A 25,916-nucleotide genomic window follows, 5' to 3' on the forward strand; every position below is an offset into this window, starting at 1 on the left:
AGCCGTTGGTACAGTCAACATAAATATCATGTGTACATAAGCTGTTTGATTGTTTCCCTTCCATTATGCTCTCTAATTTCTTCCCTGTGACCATTCTGTCATGACACTGGTTCAACCTGCTTGTAAACATGCAGTAAAATTGCCATTCACTAGAATAATCACATTATTTACTGAAGCATTTGTTGGTTTGCTTCACAGCTCTGACTCATGTCATCAAAGTCAGTGAGACATCAAAGAAAGTGGCCTTTGTTTCATTCATGCCCTGCCTGTTTAATAGAACACGACATGAACGGGAAGGCGACCATTGCTTGCCTTTTCTACGCGTGTGCTTGCATGTTGTCACAGTCAGCTTCTCAAGCACTCAAGCTGTAAGAATTTCTGCTTTTCATTTCGTAGAAGCATGTTATCTGGATTGCTAATAACAGTGTTCAGTATTAATTGGATAAAGCAGTGGCTACTTAAACAAAGTAACGGCTTTGTAGCTTTGATTCCAAAAATTAATGAGCTTCGCTGTGTGAACAGATGAAGCTCTGTGTTCTAACAGTATGGTTGATTTTAAATTTATCAGAACTTTTTTTGGTCCCAGTGGAAAAAGGAATATTTTGTGCATATTAAAGGTTAATCATGAAGTGTAAGCTGTTAAATTATCCCACCAACTATAATTTGGACATCTCAAGGCACCCTGAAGCACATCATAACTTTTTTAAAACTTGTTACAGGGAAAAAAGTTGACCGTTTTTAGTTCTGAATGCAGCAACTGAAGCGCTGCTGGCACCTCAGTAGATTTGTTAACATCCCCATGAAATACTGAAGTGTGTGTCATATTTCTGTCAATGCAGTTGGCATAAGTGAAGAGGATGCTGTTGATTTGGAACACTGAGGACACTTATGCTGTCTCATAGTACCCAATTCCATGGCATATAAGCATGATTTGCCAGCCTAGCATGCATGGAGCAGAGCAGTTTCTTTCACCTGTCATACGCGCAAACACGGCATACCAACAAGCTCTTTTTCCATCTTCTGTGAATGCAAAGTAAGGAGTGTATTAAAGCTTTTTGTATCTCGTTTTATGTTGTAGGAGGAACCACTACAGCATTCTGCAGTTAAGACTCCCATGTTGATTGCCCTTTTATGTATGCACTCATTCATGACAAATCTGCATTGCTGAATTGGAAAGACCATGTCGTAGCTATTGCACACTCGCCATTGTCGTTACCACAAGGCTCTTGCACAGTAAGCAGTTTTTTTTTGCTTTTATCAGTAAAAACATCAAAAGATTGTCTCATACTGATGGATGTGAACAAATTGCTAGGGGTGCACGCAGTGTGCTGTTCCAAATATTTCTGAAAGAATATATAATGCCAAAAAGAAAAAAAAAAAAAATCAAACTACAGTCAACAATTCATGGCACAGTCTGTGAAGTGCTTCTTTTTGATATCTAATATTAGAAAAAGAAGTGTTGAAGTTGCAGACATGTATCTGTTCTACGCCCAAATGGAAATGCTGTGTATAAATATAAAATGATACGGTGTTAATTTCTTGCCACCCTTACCATCTGTTCAGTCAACTATATGGCAGCTGTTTGCTTCTCTCTCAGTCGAGTCTTCAGTTTCCTCAGCCAGGAGATTGATGGTCCTGCAGCCAGTGGAGGGTAGCTGCCCACCCGCAGTGGACATGCTACCCCACACAAGGCTGTATACCCATGAGATGACAACCTCTCAGGCCAGTCTGGCTGGGATGGAGTCACATAACCCAGCCAGGTGTGTGCGCCAGCCTGAGGTCAAGGGTCATACTAATGACCACGCCTGGTGATCCTCCTTTTAAAGACAATATGAATACGTGGCTGATGTGCAGCTTGGTGTCTCGGGTAATTCATCATTTCCTCTGATTTGTTTCTGCCGTGTCTCATTCATTATCCATATTTTCTGCCCCTTTTCATAACCCAAAATCAAATGTAGTGCTGCCACATGTGGGATTATTAATGCTGTTATTTAGTGACTGTCAGGATCCCTGGCACTGATTTGTGATCTACAATTTATGTATGTGGATATCTCATACTGGGAAACAGGGATTATATTTACAGTTTGATTTGATTTCTATGTGCCTGGGAAAAGGCTGTCATAAATTACAGGAATCTCATGGAGTGAAGTACTGTGAAGCTTTATAAATTCCCCACTGGGAAGAGGGACAAAGAGACGGCGGAGGAGGTTGCGCTTTGAAAGAGCGATCTGTATGCAACTTCAGTGGGAGATGGCATCCTTGACACATGGCACAAGCTCAGAGACATTACTTAGAACGTGGCTGGTTTGTCACGTAAGGGGACTGACTGTGCTTTCTGCTGGCCCTCCTCATTCAGCAACTCTTTGTGTAGATAAGGATTGCTTGGGGTATTTTGGGAGGAACTGCTTGGTGTTGATAGTGCTGAGATTCCCGGGTTTATTTATTCCCAGCAGCCCTTTAGTGAATGAGACCATCTTTAATTCAAACCAACAGCACTAATGATGCGCTGCCAATATCTTCTGTGCGTACACCAGGCCTGCACATCCTGGATGTCTAAATGAGATGGATCTATCTGCCTCCCTTTGGTGCAGAACTGTGGGACTAATTGAATAACATATCCCCCTGCCTAGCTTCTCAGTCCTGTGGGAGTGCACAACTAATCATTTAGAATCTCTGTTTTTCAGAAACGGAGACGGGTGGGTGTATCAGTGGTTCTCCTATGAGCAGCCTACTGAATAGCCTTTGCAGTTTGCTTTTCCATGTACTCTCCTTGGCTACCATAGGTTTACATGCCGTCACTCCAGAAGGTACTTGACCTATTGACCCCCGAAGGCTGTGTTGCAGTCACAGCTGGTGCACAGATGTACATCTCATAGTTGCATTGCTCACTAATGAAAGAAGACTTCAATTTGGGAAGTTGGCTGATGACTTTTCCCCAGAGCACAATATTTAAACATGATGGAGTATAACAGTATGCAGTATGTGACCTGACGCCATATATTTACTAGACTTGATTGCATTGGTGCAGTTTGGTGAAATGGTTTTGTTTGGTTTCTGCCCTCTTCTTGGGTGGGTCTGCGTATATTACATTTTACATTTTGAGGGTATTATAAACTGAAATACTGTTGGCAAGTTATTAGGATAATGGACCTTTCCCTGCTCTGCGGTGCGAAGGAGAGGTGTTCGCTAAAGCCCAAAGCGTTAAATGTCAGACCTGCCAGAAATCCTGAGCTCACAGCTTAATAATGTGACAAAGGATGTAGTGAAGATTAGCACTGAACCTAATTAAACCCATTTTACTTAACTGTGCAGGCTGGTGTAAAGCGTTGATGCTAACATCCACACTGCACTTCATTGCCAATATTATGAAACTGATGGATTGTGTATAGAGAGCAAACACATATTAAAACATTTAGTGTGAAGGAAATTAATACACTGAAAATATAATTGATTTTTTTGTGTAATATATGCCTTGTGAATATCACTGGAGGTTATAACTGCCTTTTCTGTTTATGGTAAATTGATTTTCTAATTGCTTCACTTTTTGTCATGATATTCAAATGATGAAAATCACGTATAAGCTTATAAAATCGGACTCTGTTAGTATTTCAAACAACATGACTCTGGATCTAAAGGCTAAATTGCTGCAGCAAGGAAAGTATGCTGTATGTTACAAAGAAATTGTTCCCCTTTCTCCGTCCTCTGTCAAACATTGTCAAAGCTGTGGTGAAACGCAAGACATCGAATGTCCCTATCATCTGCTATCATGAATCCCCCCCCGTCTGTCTGTGGTGCTTTCGTTGTCTCACGTTCATAAATCAGATTTACTGCTACATCTGTAGTGCCCATGCTAATGAAGTAACACCCAGTGCAGAGACACGGCATTGATTTCATTTCCTGCCTCTCTGGCTGCTCCCTGGGTAGCTAGATGGAGATTACATGACGATGTCGTATAAAAGGAGAGATTAAAGAATCTGTATCCAACCAGAGTGTCACAGCTGTGTGCTCAGCCTCACAATTAGATGCTGAAGTTTAAGAGAGAGCAGCAGAGATGGTGTTCAGTACCATGGGCTTCCTCTCTTTCCTTACAGATCTTTGGAGCGTAACTTTTTGTCTTGTTAAACCAAGCTCCATGTGAAGGCTGGCAGGTTCTTTTCACTCCCACACATCACTGCCAATGAAACGGATGATACTACCCCTGTCAGAGATCTGCGGAGAGGCGACGATGAAATGGATGGGTTGTCCAGTTATTATAGAGCAGAGAAAGGTACAATTCATTGCCTACCAGCATGCATCCTTGCCTGCCTTCATTCTTACCCAGTGCTTGTCTTTCATATCAGTTTCAGGATGAAAAAACAAGGCTCGACAGAATGTAAATACAGCTGTTAAGAAATGATTTGGGCCATTTGCAAACAAATGTAACTATGTAACCTTTTTCTTAAAAGTTTATTTGTAGTTAGTGATCTCATAAGTTCTGAAGTATCTTAATGTTACTCAATTGTATGCCTGCCTTTGGTGCTTTACTACAAACACTTATTTACTGCAGACTTCAATATGGCAACTGTCAAGAAAAGGTCACATAGACAGTGTGTTGTTCAATGAGGACAGTGTGGTACAACTCAGTGCTGAAACTATTTTTGGATTCGTTGATTGACAGGAAATGAATGTCAAACATTAACTGGTCCCAGTGCAGGTTTCATCACTTTTCTCTTTTTATATAAGCCAGTCAGTGAAACACCATTGGAAATATCAAGTAGACAGACATCTTGGGATCACCTTGTGAACATTGTGGCAGTGTTTCACTGACTTTTAAAAAAACATGATTAATATAAAAATAGTCAATATATAGATTAAATAAAAGAGTCACAGCCTTATTATGGTCATTCAGTAAATTGTGCTAAAAGTCCCCTTTTAACCTCTGTACGTCTTATAAGATGCTTTATATCCCCCATAGAGCCATGTTTTTTAGATCTCATTCTGACTATGAATACATGAAATTGTCTGCAAGAGAAAAATCGCCACGCTCACAAATATACATTATCTGTTTTGTGTCTTCATCAGTTGAAATAACTTCTTCACATTGTATTTCCCCTCAAGGAACTGTAATGTTAAAATGATGAGGACCAAACACTTGAGATATAATTTTTCAGGCACATCATTTTCTACGCTTTATTCCACATTTCTGTGGCACACTGCAGGCAAGACATTTGAAGCACCAACACCACAGTTCTGGTTCATTCGTTAAGTTTGGAGCAGATACACTGACACGCCTTAAGTGTATTTCCATGTTAAGGCACGGAAAACAATTGAGACATTTCAAAACTCTACATTTTCATGCTTCTGGCATATTACTGGCTTTAAGCACTGCAAATGCTTTAAGGTTTTTTGAGTAATCGCAGTGAGAGGTGTCATTATTTCTTACTGGCAGTCATGTGCTGCTCAGTTTGGGAATTATGCTGTGTTTACTTGTGTGGTTCTAACATTTAGGCCTCTAAAATGTTTTAAATGTGTGCTGTCGATTCACAACAAAACCATACAACTGAAATGTCCTCATGATATCCTCCAGAGATATCACCATTTCAAAAGAAAAAGTTAGAATGAGTAAAAACTAACACATAATTATTTTGGATTCATTTGCGTATCCTGCTAACCTCAACTACGCTGTAGAACTGATGCTGTTTCCTTCATTTGTTGTGCCTCTGCTGCTTCACATGAGTTACAAGCTAACAGCTGACTCCTCAGATTCGGCGTCTTGATCTTAATTTATGGCAGTTGAATTACGACAACAAAGTCAGATACCTGACCTTCATGTGATTATCAATGGTAGAGAATCCAAAATGTTTGCTTCATGTTTTTGATTTGTTCTACACAACATGCAAATGTCCTCCATTTTGTGTCAGTGACGAGAATCTGTATAGAATAAAATGGCCTAATTGACTGCTTGCAATAGATCTAAGTGACGGTGTGCTTTATGAATTTTACCCATGCCTGTTGCACTTATAAATTTGAAATTCAGATAGTTTATATTTTCCATGTTCAGTTTTTAGATAGCAGATTGTTGGCCCCTTGGACACTTTCCACGTTTTGTTCCTGCCACTCTTGTACACATATTCCGCCATTTCATGAACGTGAAATTTTGTCAAAATAATATTTTCAACAAAGAAGACGATTAAAAATCCATGCTGGTGCCCTGTTCTTGCTGTGCTAACTTGATTGGCCCCCAAGGGGTAAAAACTTGGAATGATTTGTTGAAAATTCCCAGATGTTCCCAAGAATAGATCAAGAGACAAGCAGTTGTTGGACTTTTTAATGAGGACACTGACTGATATCAGGATTAAAAGTATGCGTAGGATAAGAGGCAGATGTTCACCTTATTTAGATAATCTCCTCTTTGATGTCCTGGGTATGCAGAGTTTTTAAATTAGGCTTGACGTCCTGCTTCTTTGACTTCACCTGATGTTGTGTTCACATCAGGTGAACTTGTCACTCGTCTTTACTTGGAATTCAAACCCACACGCTCTCTGTCTCTTGGTGGCAGATGATTGCCATGTTCTGATTTGTGGTATCACTGCCTTGCCATTATCTTTAAATTGCCAAAGATGTCATGTGAATAGGCTATCTGACAATTTGTGGAGGTGACGTGTTTCATGTACGTAATGAAATGTTGTTATAGTTGCTCAAAAGGCAGAAATAATAAGAATTCAAGCTATTAGCTGGCTGAATGCCCCCACTTAACTAATTAGAAGTCTGGTTCAGCATTAATGAGTTGTGCGCTATGGTGGCAGAATTCATTGAAGCAATTAGCAAATCTCAGACAGCATCACACTCCTTGGCAAACTACTGAGATACGCAGTAGCTGGGTCACTCATGGCTGACAGTGATTAGCAATATGCAGCCCTTAGAATGACCTCTGGTGTACACACTCTGACAATTCGCCACATGTACTAAAGGTCAAATTTACAGTTGTGCTGATACATTGCGTTGTCATGCTGTATGTGTGGTGGGAAAATAAGCTCAGCTGAGTGAGCAAATCACTTGCCATAGCCAGAAATCAGCAGCAGATGATAAGAATAAGCTATGAAAGAGACTTTTATAGTCCTCAGCATCAAAGTCACATTCAGTTATGTGAAGTATTTGGACCTCTGAATTGGCTGTTCAGACCACACAGTTCACAAAGTTCAACGTGTTCGATGGATGTTTTCTGTTAAGTAATTCTAAAGAGTTGCTGCATTGTCCCAGATTTCGGCTATGTAACAACACTAAGAGTCTAAAGCCCTGCTAGTGGTTCTATGAGGTTTTACCTATTCACAACAGTGCTTTGAGCTAAATGCTAGTGCTCACAGTGATAATGCTAATATGCTTATTGTTTAACAGGTGTGGTGTTTAACATGGTGGTCTTCTTACTTAAAAATGTTTTGTGCCTGTATTTCCTCATTCAGAGTTTTCCATCAGTGCCGGCTGTCAGCCAGTTGAGCAGACATTAAAACATTTCCAGCCGACTTCTGACTGTTTCATATCACATCACCGTCAGTTTTTAGATCTGGTTCATTTTAAGTAGTATAGTATCTTTACACTAGATGAAGGATTTTTTTGGACACTGTTGTATACACAACGTTCCTAACATTCACTTTCCCTGGAACACTGCATGTGAGACTTCTTGTGAGGCTAAGCATTAGGCCCTCCCAAAGATGCTGCTGGACAATCATATGTGTTTGTACTCCACTGCAGTTCAGCTTTGAACTCCAGTGTCTTTTTCAATCCCTGTAAAATAAATCAGTGAAGGTAAATGCAACACTCAATGTCCAGTATCCATTTCCCCTTTTTCCCTGTTAACAACATGGTTGTTAGCAACCCTGCTGGCTCCTATTTTCATCCAGCTGGACATTGTATACACTAGTGGAAAACAGTACTAAACACAAAGTACAGTTGATGCTGATGGGATTGGCTTTAGGTGTTTGCAGGTATTTGGTCATGCACCATAATGTTAATTAATATTAAATTTTGACCTGATAATGATGCTAGATGAAAAGTCAGGGGATTCATCAGAGTTATGAGGATTCATCATCTGAGAGCCACAAATGCCTGTAGGTTTATTTGTTAATTGTCCATCCCGTGATGTGGGCTGACCAACCTGCTCCCATCAGCCATGCTAAAAATAGACTGCAGTATATTTTGTGGTATACGCTCTGTACAGTAAATGTCATCTGTCAGATTTACGATACTGTATTTTCTTTGTACGCTACATTTTCCCTATAGCATGTACCCAGCCTGAGAGTCAGAATGGTTCAAAACATCTCAGACAGAAATGATAAGACTGTCTCTCGTACAATTGAATTTCTTTGGCTGAATAGCATTAGTCAGAGAAGGCTAAGTGATGTATACAGAATGACGTGAGGCTTCAAATAATTTTGCAGAACTGCAGTGTTACAAATGAGCCTGTTCTCCTGTGGATAGGACATGATGAAGGAAAACAACATAAGCATGACTATTGTAGCAGGTGCGTATTTTATCTCTTATAATAAAGTGTATTTCAAACAGAGGATTATAATGACAGATGTTAGAGCTGCAAGCCAGTTAGTATTCAGTATAGATATAGTATAGAGGGTGATAGTTAACCCTTTTAAAACCACGGAGATCACCGCGACGCAAGTGTATTTGAAATTATATTACACAATTATTGATAAAAATAGACAAAAAAGACCAAATATATCTATTATTATGGTGCTAAGGAAACACTGTGATATATGGTGATGCAAAATGTAATTTAACTGCAAACAGGCCACGGTAGTCAAGATCTCTGGGATAGAATATTTTTTTCTGCAAACATCACTTCTTTGTGCAGTCTGCATCGTGCACCAGGGATCCTTTTCATTGCCTCAGGACACGTGTCCTTTACCGACCACTGAGTGGACTTTAGGTAAATCAACACAGAGAAAAGCTTTCCTTTTTCTTCGGGGCTTGAGATTCACTAACCTTGTGATGCTGATTCTGGACCAAATTTTTTGCTTTACGGTGTGTACATTGCATTACTAACAAACAAACCGTAACTGGATACGGTTTGTTTGGATAGGATGTTTTTTGCCACTTTAGGAAATCCTGTTCCTCTGTTGGAGGATAAAGGAGGATGAAGCTGTAGACCTGTGAGTTAGGGACTGGCGTGAGTAAGGGATGTAGTGCACCCAGTCACTGACAGGAGATTTGTTTATTTAGTCAATAGCAAATTCTCTTTTGTCTTGTTAGCATCAGTCACACCCCATCTTCCTCTAATAGCCCCTTCAAGTACTACTGGTATGTGTGTGTCTTTATAAAGCCAATACCAAGCTGGACTGGACTTTTGTCTGAATTATTGCCGTTTCATGGATTTTTGATCAGCACAGTGTGAGCCATAAAAATGTGTTTTCTTCAAGGACAGAATACTGTCTGTCGATTTGAGAACGGATCTGTTCTTACATTTATCTTGTCCTTCACCAAATGGTCTGTCTATGACAGGCAGGGCAGACTTAATTACACTCAGATTGCAGGGAGGAAAATAACTGCCCATGTAAAGTATAGTTTTGTCATTCAACCATCTGAATACCTTGCCCACTTTCCCAGATGGTTATCAATGCTGTTTATTTGTCTATCTTTGAAACACATTGGGTAAAATCCTTGGTATCAGGGTTATTAGTAGTTTTTGTCAACAAGCTATATACCATAAAATGTGTGCAAGAATATTAGGAAAGTGATGTATGAATGCAGTGATTGTAGAAGACCTCCCACTGTTTAAATGTACCATCACTTGATATGTAGTAACTCTTAAAATGAAAGCGCTTGCTTGGTATAATATGTTAATGTGTTTGTGCCGAAGCGTTGCAGTTAATATGTAACTTTTAACTGTTGCAGGCTCCTTTGACTTTAGTTACACAAGTTCAAGAAAAAAAAAAAATCAAAAATTTAAACCTATTTAGCGTGTAAGAAGAAAACGCAAAATATTTTAAAGCAAAGATGAATTTCTCAGTGTCACTTGTTTTTAGCAAACTTATAATTGAGTTGCATTTGTTAAATACATCTAAACTTTGCATCCTTTTCCAAAATGTCTCCCCATAGTCTTAATGGAATGTTTTATTGTCATCTTCCTTCAGAGCTGTTGTGATAACTTGGCAATCATGACATCTGGAGTAGAGAGAGTCTTCATTACTGTGTATTTGTACACTTGTGTTCAGTCAACATACACAATTGTGAAAGTACTATGAGGAGTCTATTAGTCATAATTTAAAGCTGCACCTGGCAGCAAGAGGGAGATGTATTACAGCAATAACTTCACACATGGCGTCTGGCAGACTTACTCCCATGTTACTCCAGCTAATATGCACCCTCTTGATATTCTTGACAGTAGCATGGGAGCAACAGCCTGGCATGATGTCTATGGATGTTTTGGGAATTTATCAAACTACCGTGTCCCCATTCCTGGCACTAGTATTTGCAAAGATAACGTACTGTCTATTGTATAGACAGTGATGTGCGAAAAGTCCAAACCATATGGAGATGCTAGATGCACAGGACAGGCTTAAACTCAGTATTTTTGAACCGTTTATTATGACTCGTTTTTCCTCTGTAGATGTTACTTATCTCCCACAAGCATGAGGGGTTGGCTGCCTTGTGATATTTTTGTTGCTGAGGTTTGTCAGATTGCTTTAAATGCCAACCTATTATTCATGTACCAAAGGATAGCGCTGCACAGCTGAAATCATTACTTTTGAGTTCATATGACTCAGACAATCCGGTGATACATCCTCAGCATTTGTTAGTATGCAGACACAGAGTCACAGTCTTTTTATGATGGCAACTAGAGGTGGACACATCTTGATTTATGCATTTGTCACCTGTTTGCATGAGCCACTGTATGAATCCAATTGGTTGAGGGAGGCGATCAAGGTCTGAAGGTCAAAAATATTTACCTCAAGAGAAGTGATGAGTAACTGTGGGCTCCTTTCTCCACAAATTTCACATATATTTTTTTGGCTGGCATGATTTCTTTGGCAATGTGCCAACTGTTCTCAGAGCTACCCCTTAAACCTGCTTCAGCTTCAACCAAATTGAAATTTCTTGTTCAAATCCATTACCCTCATGATTCCTATGGCCAATGAGCCATCTAGCTGACTAGATGCTGGGTTTGAGCCTGATGATGGGCTTTGCATTCAGCTGCAAGTGAGTGTCAGTGCGGTGTGTTTGTCTGCATCCACATTAAATGCTGTGCATCCAACAGTCTCTAAGCTCATTACAGTAATCAGGTCAAAAAGAGGGGAACCGGGGAGCACTTGGCCTCCGGCCTGTTTCCTCTGGCCTTCCCCCATGAGATGGAGAACCTCTCACATGGGCTCCGGCTGAGCTACTGGGACCCGGCCCTGCAGATGCCTGCACCTAATGATCGGCTCCTGCTGTTTCTGTTTGTAGGAAACCCACACTGGGGCATTCAACTGCACCCATGCTGTCATAATGACCATCTTGTAATTGTAAAGCCCCTCTGATATACAGTTATTCTTCTCTGAATTTCTGATCCATTTATTGTGGCTCACACTAACACATTTAGTGTAATCCCACTTTCTGCAATTTACTATATTTTTGCACAGATGAAGAATAAACAGTGAAGCACAGATGAAAAACAGATGAGTCTTTAGTTTGTTTTGTTTTCGCAAAACTGCCGAAGTAGCACAGGGAATGGAACAGTGACTGTATTTATAAAAGTAGCTTGACTGTGAATGGGTGAGGTCCTTGTTTGCTTTTGAGGCTGTTTTGTAGCTTATATTTTGCTGAGTCACAAAAGCTGTGATTGAGCAGCAGTAAAAACGTCTGTCTTGCATAATGCCCCTGTTTGTACCCAGGTTTTATTTTGTATTTTCAGTTATCAAGTGAAATTCTCAGTGTTTTTATCTAGCCTCATGAGAAACTACAGAACAGGCTCAGTAAAAGTGATTCAGTCACGCCTTAGTTGATCTGAAGTAGTGACAGCTTGTCTTTAAACACTGACTGTGTGTAGCCACGGGAAAAACTTCAGTGACCATTTTAAGAAGCCCAAATGAAAGTCAGAGCTTTTTATCATTCATTGGTTTCTTTTGCAAACTGCACTGCTAGAAAAGGCCTCCTTTTTTCCTCTGGAGCTGACAGAAGCCACCTGACCTGGGAATTGCCCAAAACCAAGGTTGCTATAGTAACCAGCAGATGTGGAGCATGAAATAGTGAGCCTGCGAGTCTTTAACTAAGCATGGAAGCATCCCTTACTTGTTCCACTGTATATTGTGTGGCTCCTACAATCTCAGTACGGGTCCAGCTGCAAGATGTGTCCGGAGCTGTATCGCTGTGTTTCCCGCTGTCCTCTTGGCCCTGCGCTGGAAGCATGCGCAAGAAGATTGCCATTGTCAGCATGATTCTCGTCAGTTGGTCCTGTTGCACAATGTGCTCTGGGTGTGCATACAGAGTGTGGGTGGGTGGTTAAGTTGACCAGATGTTTATGAGGCGGATTTAAGCCAGAGATGTTTGTTCCTAGTAATCAGGAACACTTGGACATGGTTTAGGCGTGGAACTCCAGTAAGAGCGGTGGGAAACTAATGTAAAAAACTCATTTGATGGTTGAAGACTTCTACAACATGTAATTCATGTTCCTCTGTGATGAAGATATAGTTTTGTTTATTGCATGTTTGACATGTCCTATATCCCAGGGGTGGAAACTGGAAACTGTTTACGAGAGCTGTCGTTACTGTAATGGTGTAATTATGTCACTTTTTTGTGCATTTTTGAGTTTATTAAACAAAAAAGAGGACTTTGAATTTCCTTCAGCTATTTCTGGAAAGACTAGTTTACACAAGAGTTCGTTTGCAAAAACAGATAAAATCCACCAGTGTGATTGGTATTCTTTTGACCGCACAACAAAAAGCACAATTTCTGAAAAATTAGTCATCTTATTTCGCAACAATTCAGGTACGGTTTGACTGATATTACCTGGAAGAAGTGTGATTTAGGAAAAACAGGAGACATTTCTGTTTTGCAAATGAACCCGTAACTTCAAAATCAGGATGAAATTAGGTTTTTTCTCATAAGGAAAAGATAGATGGTCACCACTTTGGAAAGCATCACAGTCAAGCGTGTGCTTTTTATTTATTTTGTATTGTACCTCTCCTCACCTGGGAATTGTAGCAGTATATACCAGAAAAACAATCTTGTTAAAAACATTCAGAAAAAAGACTTCCAATTTGTCTGCAGGTCTCCTGCACTCAGCTCCACTTGAAGGACTTTCTGAAGTGTACAGTATTTGTCTGAGGAAAGTTGTTGTAAACGCCTTCTCCAGCCAATTTAAACATTTGATTCTCCAGTGCTTTTATTTCTCACTGAGAAAAACAAAGCTGCAAGGAGTCTCACAATGATACTGTGTTTAGAATGTTTTCCCAAGTTAACTGAGTAATGGACTTTTTTCATTTGCCTTGGCTTTGCTCAGATTGCTTTCAACTTTTATTGTTCACTCTAGATGTTAACCAGTCATTCATCATTTTTGGGGGAGGCACTCTGTAGAAAGCTGTTTTCCTAATTGAGTGGAGGGAAAAGTTCTTGCTTAAGTGTTTTGCACAGTGTGTGTCTTTGTACATCTTCTTGACTGCACTGTGAAGATCACCGCACCTGTAGACGATATCACAGACAGTCTCTCATTCGCACAGTGCGGCTCTCCACACAAAATGTTACATTATGTTTCTCTGCAGAACCTTCAACAAAGCATTGAAGCTGAAGTGACACTTGCACAGAGAGGTATTTTCATTTTTCAGACATGCTCTATCAAAGCGAATCAAAGCCAACTCCCTCAATCTCTTTTTCTGCTGAACATTTCCATGCACTTGTGACAGGATAGCTCAGAGGCCTTTTGAATGGGGTTGTATGGCCGTGTACACGGTTAAACCAGCTCTTAACGTTGTCAAAGCTCTCTCTCTGACCTTGTCTGCTTGACATTTAAAAGCTGACCTTAGCTGAAATCCTTAAATCACTGCAGCACGTGCCCTACATCCAGATGACCCTGGAAGCAGTTGCTGCCGTGGACCCGAGGGCAGAGTGGATGTGGCTGCCGCTGTCCAGCCTTATATGTCCAGGAAAAGGTGGGCACAGCAGCAGCCATGGCAACTGTGGACGGAGTTGCTGATCTGGAAACAATGGGCCAACAACATGGCCTCTCCCTGAACCTCTTCTCATGCAACAACATGGTTTCACTCACCATCAAAAGGGGATTTTATTGTTACAGAGAACACTCTGATACAGTTCTATGTTGCAGTGTTGGTAAGGGCTCTTTCCTGCTGCACTGGAAAGCTCACTAAGAGTAGAAACAATAACACAAGACACTGTGCTGGGAGAAACTAATGGGAACTACACTTTTTTCACCATTAAAGTGATATTTTTGCTTGTAGTGTTATTAGGGAAAATGTTTGGTTTGCTTAAAGAGCCAGAACAGTGAATGCCCGCCTTCGTGTGTCAGGTTTCCTCTTTTGCAGCATGCCAGAGGATATAAAATGCTGATAGACTCCCTCGGTGTATCACACTTTGGAGAGAAGCCAGTGTATGTTCCGTTCCACTGCTCTTGATACTGTAATCAGCATGCAAGTGGTAGTAGGCAGTCGGCCACAGAAGTATGAGAGAGGCTCAGAGCTGGGGAAGCAGCGCAGACCGGAGATTGGAGTTGCCTGATTTACAGGACATGACACTCCAGGCAGAATATACTGAGCCAGAGGTGTGAGAACGTCATCTAAACGCTTTTGCTCCCAGCCTGCTGCAGAATGATCCATTTAAAATATTGAAATAATTGAAGCTTGTTTTTGTGATTGTGTTTATGTGTTATCACGCTCACCAATTCCCACATTCACCCCCAGCCCCCCACCTGTTGTGCTGCATTTGCTTATGCTACAATGTGAGGTATTAACTCCCACATGATTTGTTAGACAGCTAATGAAGGTGTGTAGTTCATTTTTCAGATGTTTTGTCAGTCTCTGTTGCAGGTGGCTTCTTTTCATAGCGAAAGGCTGAAGCAGGGAGACAGATCGACGTTGAGGTGCAGAGAGCTGCGATGGCATGTTAAATGTGACCTTTGTAATTGTGATGCAATGATTTCATTAGCTGGGTCTGCCTTATACTTACATATTCTTGCACTAATTACTGTCACATCTAAGGAGTATTCTTGATACTCCTTAATCTCGCTGTGCCTGTCAATCTGCATTTAATAAAATGGCATTTCAATTATGTCATACTGTATTACTGGCACATAGTCCTTCCTTCACATTTTGTGTGGCTGTAGAGAGGAGAAACAGGAGGCTTATTACTACAAGTCACTCTGTAAGAGGATACTGTCTTTGATTTGGTTTGATTTTGCAATCAACTGAAATATTTTCTGGTTGGGCTGGGGAAATCATACATGAAAGTCTTAACGTGTATTAGCTCAGTCCTTTTTGTTCAGCATGCCCCCGCAGTTTGCATGCATGTAGGCCAAGTGTGTGATTTAATAAGGTAGCTTCAGTTCACACATTTTGCAACTGCTGCTCTTCATGCATATTCTACAAGCCAAGGAGAAGCCAAAAGTCATATTTATGGAGTGAGATTTGTCTGATAATATCAACCTATCTTTTCACCTAAATAGAAATTTTGATCCTGTCTTTAAATGAAATATGAAACAATTGATTTTTATCAAGCTTAAATCTCCTCTTTGTTTCATGTAATTAACAGAAACAAAAATTATCATTGGCTATTACATACCCAAATATTTCTTGTGGCATGGGTAAAATATAAAGAAATCATTTTTTTGTGCAAACTATTCTTCCGATTCAAATTATTTTAATAGTCCTGAACTGTTGACTCCAAACATGTTCCCTGTTTCATATCATTACATCACCCAGTCTGGCATAGTTATCAGTCAAAAACCAGATGCAGGCTAATGGACCAGAGGTTGCATATACTGTAAATGCTCTAGAAGAAATTTATGGTTTAAAATGTGGTTGGTAATGATAATGAAATCATCATGGGCTCAGTGCTTTGTTGTTTTGGCCTGATCTGCATCCATCAGTGTATGTAATGAAATAAAAATGTTTGGGCAACATCTGTCTGGGCCACCATTAACCAACACTCCCACTGTGGGCCTGACTCAGACACCAGGTCAACCCCACAGTCGGTGTACTGGCTGACTGACTTAAAGGCCAGTTCATTGGTTGACTAACTGCAGCTGCTGGGTGGAGCACTCCTCCTCCTAGTAGCTGTTTCTGTCTCCATCTGTTAGGAAGCCCATTCTTCAAATCTCTAAATGAGGGATGAGTGTTGGTACTTAGTGATAACTCTGTGTGTTGTTAGCTTCGGTTTATTGACTCCAGGACTGTTGGACAATCTAACCCGATAATACCTCAGTTGTAATGTAACTGAGCCAAGGACATGTCTCGGATTATCTAAATGATTTGTGGTCTAATCTTCGAGAATTACCTCCTGAGTATTAATAGAGCAGATACAAAATAGGTGTAGGTGTCAAGGAATGCCAGTGTCTTCACTACTAGGCAGAAACGGTTAAGTTTATTCCACTGTTTCTGCTGTGGATGCTGCTGGAGGACGCTCTACTTCACTGGATATTTTTAGTGTAAGAGGAGCTGCTCTCTCCCCACCCCGCGACAAGGGCAAGATTCATAATTTCTGTCAGAATCCATGCCCTCAAATTGCATTACGGCAGAGTGTGTAGCCCAGGAGCAAAGCCTGTAGCCCAAAGAGTGGGTCATGGCAGCGAGGTTTATTTTTTAAAAAATGAGTCAGTGTAACTGTGAGTGGCTTTGAAATTAGAGTGTGGGTGTCTTTTTTTTTTTTTCCTTCTTTTTTTTTTTTCCATCTCGACAACCACTCAGCTAACACTCCGTTAAGTGAAATAATACCAAGCAAGCCACTTATAATATGACAGCTTGCTCATAGTAATCCCGGTGAACTGAAAATAGCAAGGGTCAGTTCTACTTCATAATAACGTCCGGTGATTGCTGTGTTCCGCTGGAGCAAGGATTAATTAATTTATGAAACTAATGGAGGAAGTGATAAGGGTGGAGGCGAAAGCCTTCGACTTTTTAATTACTTGAATTGTGTGCAGGTGAATCCCAGATCCAGTGAGTGTTCTTTGTAAGTAAATGAGCACAGGAACATCTTAATTTAAAATTTTTTTAAAAAAAAGAAAAGAAAAACAAATATAGCTTTTGCAAGTCACAAGAACGAGAACATTTGAAAATGGTACATGTAACAGAGGACATGGTTCATTTTATATCTTAAAAGAAGATTCTTTTGTATTGTATTTTTACACTCCCTGCACCTTCTATAAAAATGAACCCTGCTCTATCCATCATTCTTTTGGCAGCTTACAAATAAGTGACTTTTTTGCATCAGCGTATCATAATCAAACTCTTCTCATGTTATTAATATGGTGAAGGCGAGCTGACAGAATAATGTCTCTGTGGTCCCTTGTCCTACTCAGATTACAGCCCTGGGCTATTAAATAGACGTATAATAATTTGCTTTACGTTGGTTGTAAATCAAGTATCTCCCACACACACAAAGACGTATTTATGGTGGTTGATTAATGCCCACCTCTGGTCCGCTGTTAGGGCTCTGATTTACCAAATTCAAATTAGGACATGAAGAGCTCAAAATGAAAGGCTTAGCAGTCATTAAATTTAGAAGCAGCTTTCACATCTTGTGAAAATAACGCACATGACCTTGCACATCTCGACACTGATGAGAAACGTGGAGAAATCCACTTCCTGGGCTGCAGGAATATTGGATTTAGATAGACAGATGATCTGCTGTGTGACTGTCAGTTCTCCAGGAAAACATAATGGTCTCCACAGACACGCTCTGGTCCTGCAGGAAACTGACCTAGCTTTTTTGTTCAGACGGGCATAAAAGGCTGATGTTGTGCAGTGAAGGATGTTAAGAGGAGAGAGAAAAGGAGATGTGGGATGCAGCAGTTTAACCAATTAGCATTTTCTCAATGCACACGTGCTTTAATCCTGCCCTTCTCGACACTCCTGAGAACTGCTGAAGTCAGGATTACTCTCAGACCTCCATTCAATGCCACTGACACACTACATGCTTAAATTAAACAATAACAAGAGTCCACCAGTCTGTAGATAATATGCTATAGTAAATGCTTATTGAGTCTATTTGTGAGGTTAGTGAAGGATGCAGACACAGTGTTTTCCTGCTGCTTCCCAGGCTATAGCTTGTTAAGATCTAATTGTCATCCTTTACAATAAGAACATTACTGCTCGCTTTAGAGTCGCCATACTAATCTACCTTATCTCTTTATCTCAGAATGGCTGTTTTTATACTCGCAATAGTCGCCGCCGCTCATGTAAGTAAGACCAGAGACGTTTGCATTCGCATCTCTGTTTCTGTTTCCACCATCCTGCTGAACCAGAAACAGTCAAACATATCTTGTTTACCAGGGAATCATTACTGTATGGGCTGACCTTGAATCCCAAAGCAATGTGATGGGATACTCCAGATTAAATAAATTAGCTATTATTCTCCATGCAAACACTTCTTTTAATTATTTTCCTCTCAGTGTTCTACAGGTCAGGAGTGTCAAGGAAACACAATGTCAAGTGTTTCGCACTGCGCACTCCTGGATCTTCAAGGTTTTACACGTAAATGTGTGGTATTTCATATAATAGAGAAACGTCCCCTTGCACCTGGTGTGATCGTGTGCAGTATGGGTAACACTTACATACGGTTATTTGCCATTTGATTTTTGCATTGAACATGTTCAGAATGGCTGTAAAGAGCTTGTATGCTCTTCACAGTTGAAAATAATGGCCGTGGCTCCTCTTTGTTGTTCTCTGCATGTCTTACATCTTCCTCTCCACAGGCATTTACTCTTGTATTGCTCAAAAAAAAAAAAAAGAATAAAAAATTAAAAAAAAAAAAAAAAAGCATACAAAACTGAAGTGCCCCGGTACAGCTTTGTTGCATGGATTCCTTGAAGGGGTGTTATTCATCCTCATCCACACCCTGTTATGCTCTCAAGGGTCATTCTGCTTCACATTTGTTGTTCTACCAGAAACATTTAGTCTAAACAAACTGCTCAGGCCAGGACCCACACTCTTTTAGCTTCCTCCTTGCTTTGTTGTGTGACAGACTGGTACAGTAATCGCAGCAGTTGTTGCTCTCGGGCTGTGCCCTGGTGCTGGTATTACAGTCAGTCATCAGAGCTGTATCCTCTCCAGATGGCTACTGTTTTCCCTGGTCTCTATTGAATTGTCCATGCTTAGACGCCGCAGCAAGCTGCTCTTCGGCCATTTTCATGTCTTAATATTTAGAGTAGTGAACAAATCTAATTCAAAGCAGATGGACTAGTGATTGTTATGGGAGATAGTGTTTCGACAATAGGTTTTTAGGTCTACCTAGTGACCTAGAAGAGGTCATAAAATAAGATTGAAGGGAAAGTGGGTTGCTTCTTGTCACTCCTCTCTCAGATATGGATCCATCCATGCTTGTAAGCAGAGCTAATGAGGAGCCAGCTGCATTGGAGTGTTTGCACGAAGATCCTAGTGTGAAATGTGCTCTCCCACTACTGTAAGCTCAGGGATTAACATTATCCTCCTGGGTTTCATCATGTGATTTCTGCTGTACTCATTCTCTGAAGTGACTGATGCTATTCACAACAGGTACTGTAGTGACTGGTGCTTTAACAGTAGACTGTGAAATACCTGTTGTCAGAGGTACCGCTGGCATTTTATGGCAGAGATGGACCTGTCTGAAATCCTTGAGAATCTTTTGCAGAAATACAAACACTTTGTCCACATGCTCTATGTATTCGGTGTGTGTATGTGCAGGTGTTATCTGTGAGCTGACATTGTGAGCCTGGCATGTTGTCAGTCTGTGGTCTCAAGCTGATTGTCTAGAAGAAAGTGTCTGTGGAAGAGCTGGATGACAAAAACTCAGTGGGGCTTCTCCGCCAGCCTGCATAGAGGAGAGCTCATGCGGCGCCATTACCCCTTCCCCTTTGTGCTTGTCTTTCCCACTGTGTATGAAGAACTCGGGGAAGGAGAAGGTCTGTTGGAGAGGAACACATGGCCATGACAGAGCCACAGTCACAGACAGGCTCATTCACAACTTCATCATTATAGAAAATTTACTTCTAAGACTTCTCCACTCTGGCTAAGAAAGGGGCCTTTGGATGAGCTGTGAATCCTGAGCACAGAAAAACTCTTTGTTCCCTGATGAGGCTGAGATCTGAGTCGTGTCAGTGTGACGATTTGAACTTTTGCCTTCGTATCCAGCCGTGGAGAGAAATGCTACAATTCTTTTACTGTCAAAGTAGAATTTCGGCATATACAATAGTGTATGTATTGTAGTGTACTTGTATTGTAATGCTTTTTTCAAATGTGAATACTTGCTGGTTGTCTTAATCTCCTGTGATGTTAATCTAAATATCTTTGTGGTTTGGACAACAGACAAAACAAGCCATCTGAATTAAGGTAATTTATTTGTCCTTTAACATACATAAACCATCATATGGAGATGTTTTTTTCAATTTGAATCTGTAAACAACAAGGAAATGTTGATCTGGCATCTATTTACTGAAATTATGCCAACATGGGTTTTGGAAAACTGTCAAGGCCACATGCTGACTTTTTATCCAATAACCTCATGATTAAGTGAATAATCGATTAATAAAGAAAATATTCGGTAGGTTAAATAATAGTTTTTAATTGCAGCCTTGAATCTTGATTCCATGCTGATATATCTATGTTCTCCAGAAGAGATGTGATGACTGTAAATAAGTCACAGAGAAATTTTAGTTTACGATGAAGTAATAATTAGATTTTTGGACTATAATTGTATTAAATAAGAGGCCAAGATCTTCCTGGGTACAGGTGGCCTTATTTTTCATGTTCTTCTCTCTCCTTGTTGACGCCAAGGTCAAGTGAGAGGAGAAACGCTCTGCAGAATCTGCAGTCTCTTTCCTTTTTTGTGCATACGAGATCTCAGAATACCTGAATTGATTCACCCTAATTGCAGTATGTGACAAAACACCCACTTACTTGTCTCACTGCAAAGTCTGCTGCTTCTGGGATAGAGTGCAAGCCAGGAGGAGAGCGCGAATAATGATGCAGCAGTGGAATGTCACTTTCTGCGTTTTGACTCGGCTCCAGTTATTCCTGACGATGAGAGAGATTTGCACTTATTTCCTTTTTTCTGTTGAAAGGTTATGTCGCTTAGCTTCGTTCAGCTAATTCTACACACACTGCAATCGGGCAGATCCTTTCATATGCTTCACCCTGTAATATCAGAACAGCAGGGGAGAATGAGAAGCTGCTGAGATGCAGGGATACGGCATAACAAACATTCACAGGTAAAAATGTCCCCAAGGAGATAATTGCGAGTGTTTGCTCTGTGCCTTGTGGTGTTGTATTTTGCCTCTGACAATTCCTCTTCACACTCTCGAGTGTGATTGTTTTTATGACAGGACTTTTTAATAACCGCCTGTTGACATGGGCCATGACACAGGCTATTTATTTGGGATATTGGTCAGTGGTATGACTTTACACGCTCTGACACTTGACATAATGTTTCTACCTCTGTATTTTCCAGGTGTGTAGGTCATTGAGGCCCTTATAATACCCACCAAGATGGTGGCTTTGTCGCTAAAGATCTGCGTACGCCAGTGCAATGTGGTGAAGACGATGCAGTTCGAGCCATCCACACCCGTGTACGATGCCTGCCGAATCATCCGAGAGAGAGTACCGGAGGCCCAGACAGGACAAGGTTAGTGACCGACTCAGAAAATTGAATTTTTTTCTAATGGAAAACTATAGCCATTAACATTTGCACGCTGTATTTCACTTTGTGTTTCAGCATCAGATTATGGCCTCTTCCTGTCCGATGATGACCCCAGGAAAGGAATCTGGCTCGAGTCTGGACGAACCCTCGATTACTACATGCTCCGAAATGGAGTAAGCTTAAGTCATATAGTTTGAAGTGGGGGAAATTGATTTCCATTTTCTAACAGGACCTGAGATGTTTATTCCACTGCAGTTTACTGTCCAGAATGGCATGCCTTCTCTCCTGTTTCATCAGGATGTCTTGGAGTATAAGAAGAAGCAAAGGCCGCAAAAGATCAAAATGCTGGACGGTGCGGTAAAAACCATCATGGTGGATGACTCAAAGACAGTTGGGGAGCTGCTCGTCACCATATGCAGCAGAATAGGTAAGTGATAGTCTCCAAGTGCTGCTAATATGAATCTTGTCAAGCCGTCGTCCAAGGTTTGAATTATTCATCCTGTTTTATTTTTAGTCCAAGGCATCACTTGACTTCATACTGAGTTGCATTATGTTACTGTGTTATTATATGCTATTAAATTCATATTTAAACAGCAGCATTTGTTAAGCACTTTGGAGCATTCATGTACGCTTGATTAAGTCCTAATCACTTTTTCTTTAGAGCACACTGGGCATGATTTATCAAGCACAAACAAGCCGGTTTCTAAGAAATGCTGAAGAGTTCTATCTAAGGGCCAGGCTTTGCCATCTTTGCCTGTCACAGAGGTGTTCCCTAAGCAGTATATTTCAATTGTAATGGGATGCTATCAAGCTGAATTGGGTGAGGAGGCGAGGGTTGTGTGTCTGGCAGATAGTTTTATTGGAAAATGTTTGTTTAGAGTAGGTCGTTCTGCTTGGCTTCTCCTCCTTGGCTTTCATTTTAGTTTGCTGGCCGTGCACTGGCTTCCCTTCTCTTCTGTTTCAAAGTCGAGAGATAAAAAGAGAGAGAGGGAGTGCAAGGGAAGTGCAGAAAAGCTTTCTCTATCACAGCATTAGTTATCATGCCGGTTTGAGGCGTCTCCTCCTCTGAGAATCTCCTGGCTAACTCTTTTCAGGAATCACCAACTATGAGGAGTACTCCCTCATTCAAGAGGTGACGGAGGACAAGAAGGAGGATGGAATGGGGACGCTGAAGAAAGACAGAACGCTGCTGCTCCGAGATGAGAGAAAGATGGAAAAGCTCAAAGCCAAACTCCACACTGATGATGACTGTGAGTGCCAGCATGCAGAGGCCTCCAGAAGTGCTGTTGTCTGACTCAACAGGATCATCTGGACGTGTGCTTTATCACACAAGTCTAATTCAAAACAAAAATATATCGAAATTCAATGAAATTACCTCTGTTATCTTTTCCTGAGTGGGCACCAGTTAAATTTTGAAACATGCGAATATATAAATCACCCTCCAGCTTTGGCTGAAAACTAGCGTCTGTTTCAAAGACACTCTTTATGCCCCATCAATATTTTCACTTCCTCGTTAATAATTTGCTGGATTGTCTGTCTAAGCTCATCTGTCTGCCCCTCTGATGTTTTTGAGCTGCCTGGTTAATTTCACCAACAGTATCCTCCTTGGGTAAAATCTTTGTAAAGTGAATGTCTTTTCATTTCGGTTCATGTGATAACAGAGTGTGTGTATTGATTGAGCAGTGAACTGGCTGGACCACAGCAGGACATTCAGAGAGCAAGGAGTGGAGGAAAGTGAGACCCTGCTGCTCAGGCGCAAGTTCTTCTATTCGGACCAGAACGTGGACTCTCGGGACCCTGTTCAGCTAAACCTGCTCTATGTTCAGGTAAACCAATTACACACACCTTTTATGCGTGTGTAGCAAAAAGCAGAGCAGAGGATGACCTGCTGTACTCTGTACTAAGCAGACTATGATAAACTCTGCAGTTTTTGCAGTGTTTTAAAATATTTCAAAAGGAGCAACGAGACAGTGTGATTAAGCACAGTTACTATGTTGTGGCTTGCACTTGGTTACGTTTGCATTTGGTAATTTTGGCCAAGTCTGGATAGACTGAAATGTGGGTAGCTCAGATGTGGTCCAGACAGGTTTGACTTGATTCACGTGAAGGCAAAGCTCTAATTCCAAATAGAAAGGCTGCATTTTGTCGAGCTGCTGAGCACAGCAGAACAAACTATAAGTGCAACACTGACTTATTACCTTCTTCTGATGTTATTACACCACCCAGTAGATGTAGCATTAGCATACAGTACATTTAGAGTTGTTTTTTTGTCCACGTGATGGACACGAGTCAGACGTTCACTGTGCTTTCAGCTGTGTTTTTCTGTACAATAAATCCTTTCTGCCTCATTAGCTGATAAATGCTCCTCTGTGTTCACCACACAGCCTCTAACTTTATCCGACTATAATTTAGTGCCGGGCAGGTAACATACAGCGGATTTATGAGAGCTTTTTCACTCAAAACAGCTGCTACTTTCGCTGGAAACAAGGTTGATGAGATTGGTGAAAATGAACCAAAACAGTAAATTTGCAGGCCATAAAACAAAAACAAAGGGCTGAAAGAAGTTCCATATTGTTGAGTGGATCTGCAGAGTCACTGCAACCCCTTTTACATTATTTATGAACATTTGATGCATTGTTAAAACAAAAATATTGATTAGTGCAGCTTTGAGTTCCTTTATGATTCCCACATTACTCTTTTCCTAGCAGCACCTTTGCTGTTTGTCTTACCCACTGTTTGGCCCTAACCTTGAATTGGTGAGATACGCTATATAGACAAAAGTGTCCAGACACACCTCTTGATGCAGGTGTTTTTCAGGAGCTGGGTTCGACCCCTTACTTCCAGTGAAGGGAAATCTTAATGTTTCAGCATACATTTTGAACAATGCTGTGCTTCCAACTTTATGGCAGTTTGGGGAAGGCCCTTTTCTACTGTAGCATGACTGTGCCCCAGTGCACAAAACAAAGTCCATAAAGACATGGCTGGATGAATTTGGTGTGGAAGAACTTGACTGGCCCACACAGAGCCCTGAGCTCAATCCCATAAAACACATTTGGGATGAACTTTAATGTAGATTGTGAGCCGGGCCTTTTTGTCCAACATCAGTGTCTGACCTCACTATTGCTTTACTGCATGAAAGGGCAAAAATTTCCACAGAAAGTGACAGCCTTCTCAGAAGAGTGAAAGCTGTTGTATGTATTTAGAATATGATAATAATATGAATATGATACCTCCCTGTCGGTGTAATGGCCAGGTGCCCCAATGCTTTTGTCTGTATAATGTATTTTGATATGGGTATTTGCTTTGCAACAACATCCTGCTTTTTGTTTTGGCAAGATAACTTCAAGTAGGCTGTACAATGACTGATTGACAGTTCTATACCTGAATTCTATACACTATTTTGTATTTAGGCTTAATCCAACTTTTCGATTCACAATGCTGTGACTGAATGATATGTTCAAGCCCCGAACACTGCCTTTTAAATGGCTGCACAATTCTTTCAAATGGAAATAATTTAGAATTTCTGATTTCCTTCAAAATCCAACCTTAAAGTAAGGTTCTGTGGGTTTATGATTGGCTGCACTGCATGAGTTTATACTGACTGACCAACCGGTGGTTCTGTCGGTTTGGATCAGTTATCTTTATAATAGCATAGTAGTTATTTATGAGGTTTAGGAGTTTTCAGAGACAGGGAATTGCTTCAGTATCAAAATACCACTTGTTTGCAAATTTGTCCAACATTCAGGATGTACTAGTTTAAGAGAGTCTGGGGTCTGGATATTTCTGGATGCGGTAGTGTCTATTTTATTAGTAGTTTCTCTCTTTCACTCTCTCTCTCTCCTTCTGTGTGTGTGTGTGTAAATCATGGAAACCTCGCTAGCAATGGGTGGGGGGGTGAAGTCTAGTATGACACCGGTCAGCATTTGCTCACTGCACACACCGCTGCATTCACATTAAGGCCCTACAGCTAGGAGAGGGGAGCTCCCCACGGACACCTGGACATAAAACACACAAACATATATACACACACACAAACAACACACATACACACAGATATACAATCTTATGAGAGCATGGAAGAGAATTAATATTCTTGCAGAAACAGATGTAAC

General features: G+C 40.8%; 1 protein-coding gene across 5 annotated transcripts in view; it reads left to right on the forward strand.

Annotated features, from left to right (window-relative positions):
• The window catches only part of tln2b (talin 2b), a 77,018-nt gene that overhangs the window by 8,071 nt on the left and 43,031 nt on the right, over positions 1-25,916 (forward strand). For all 5 annotated transcript variants that reach the window (XM_046394389.1, XM_046394391.1, XM_046394392.1 and 2 more), the window contains exons 2-6: positions 21,616-21,789; positions 21,880-21,977; positions 22,102-22,231; positions 22,899-23,054; positions 23,488-23,630. In XM_046394389.1, the coding sequence (XP_046250345.1) occupies positions 21,654-21,789; positions 21,880-21,977; positions 22,102-22,231; positions 22,899-23,054; positions 23,488-23,630 (663 nt within the window). In that variant the 5' untranslated portion in view covers positions 21,616-21,653. The remainder of the gene's footprint in view (positions 1-21,615; positions 21,790-21,879; positions 21,978-22,101; positions 22,232-22,898; positions 23,055-23,487; positions 23,631-25,916) is intronic.

This window comes from Scatophagus argus, chromosome 7 (genome assembly GCF_020382885.2).
Source record: "Scatophagus argus isolate fScaArg1 chromosome 7, fScaArg1.pri, whole genome shotgun sequence".
Classification (NCBI taxonomy): Eukaryota; Metazoa; Chordata; class Actinopteri; family Scatophagidae; genus Scatophagus; species Scatophagus argus.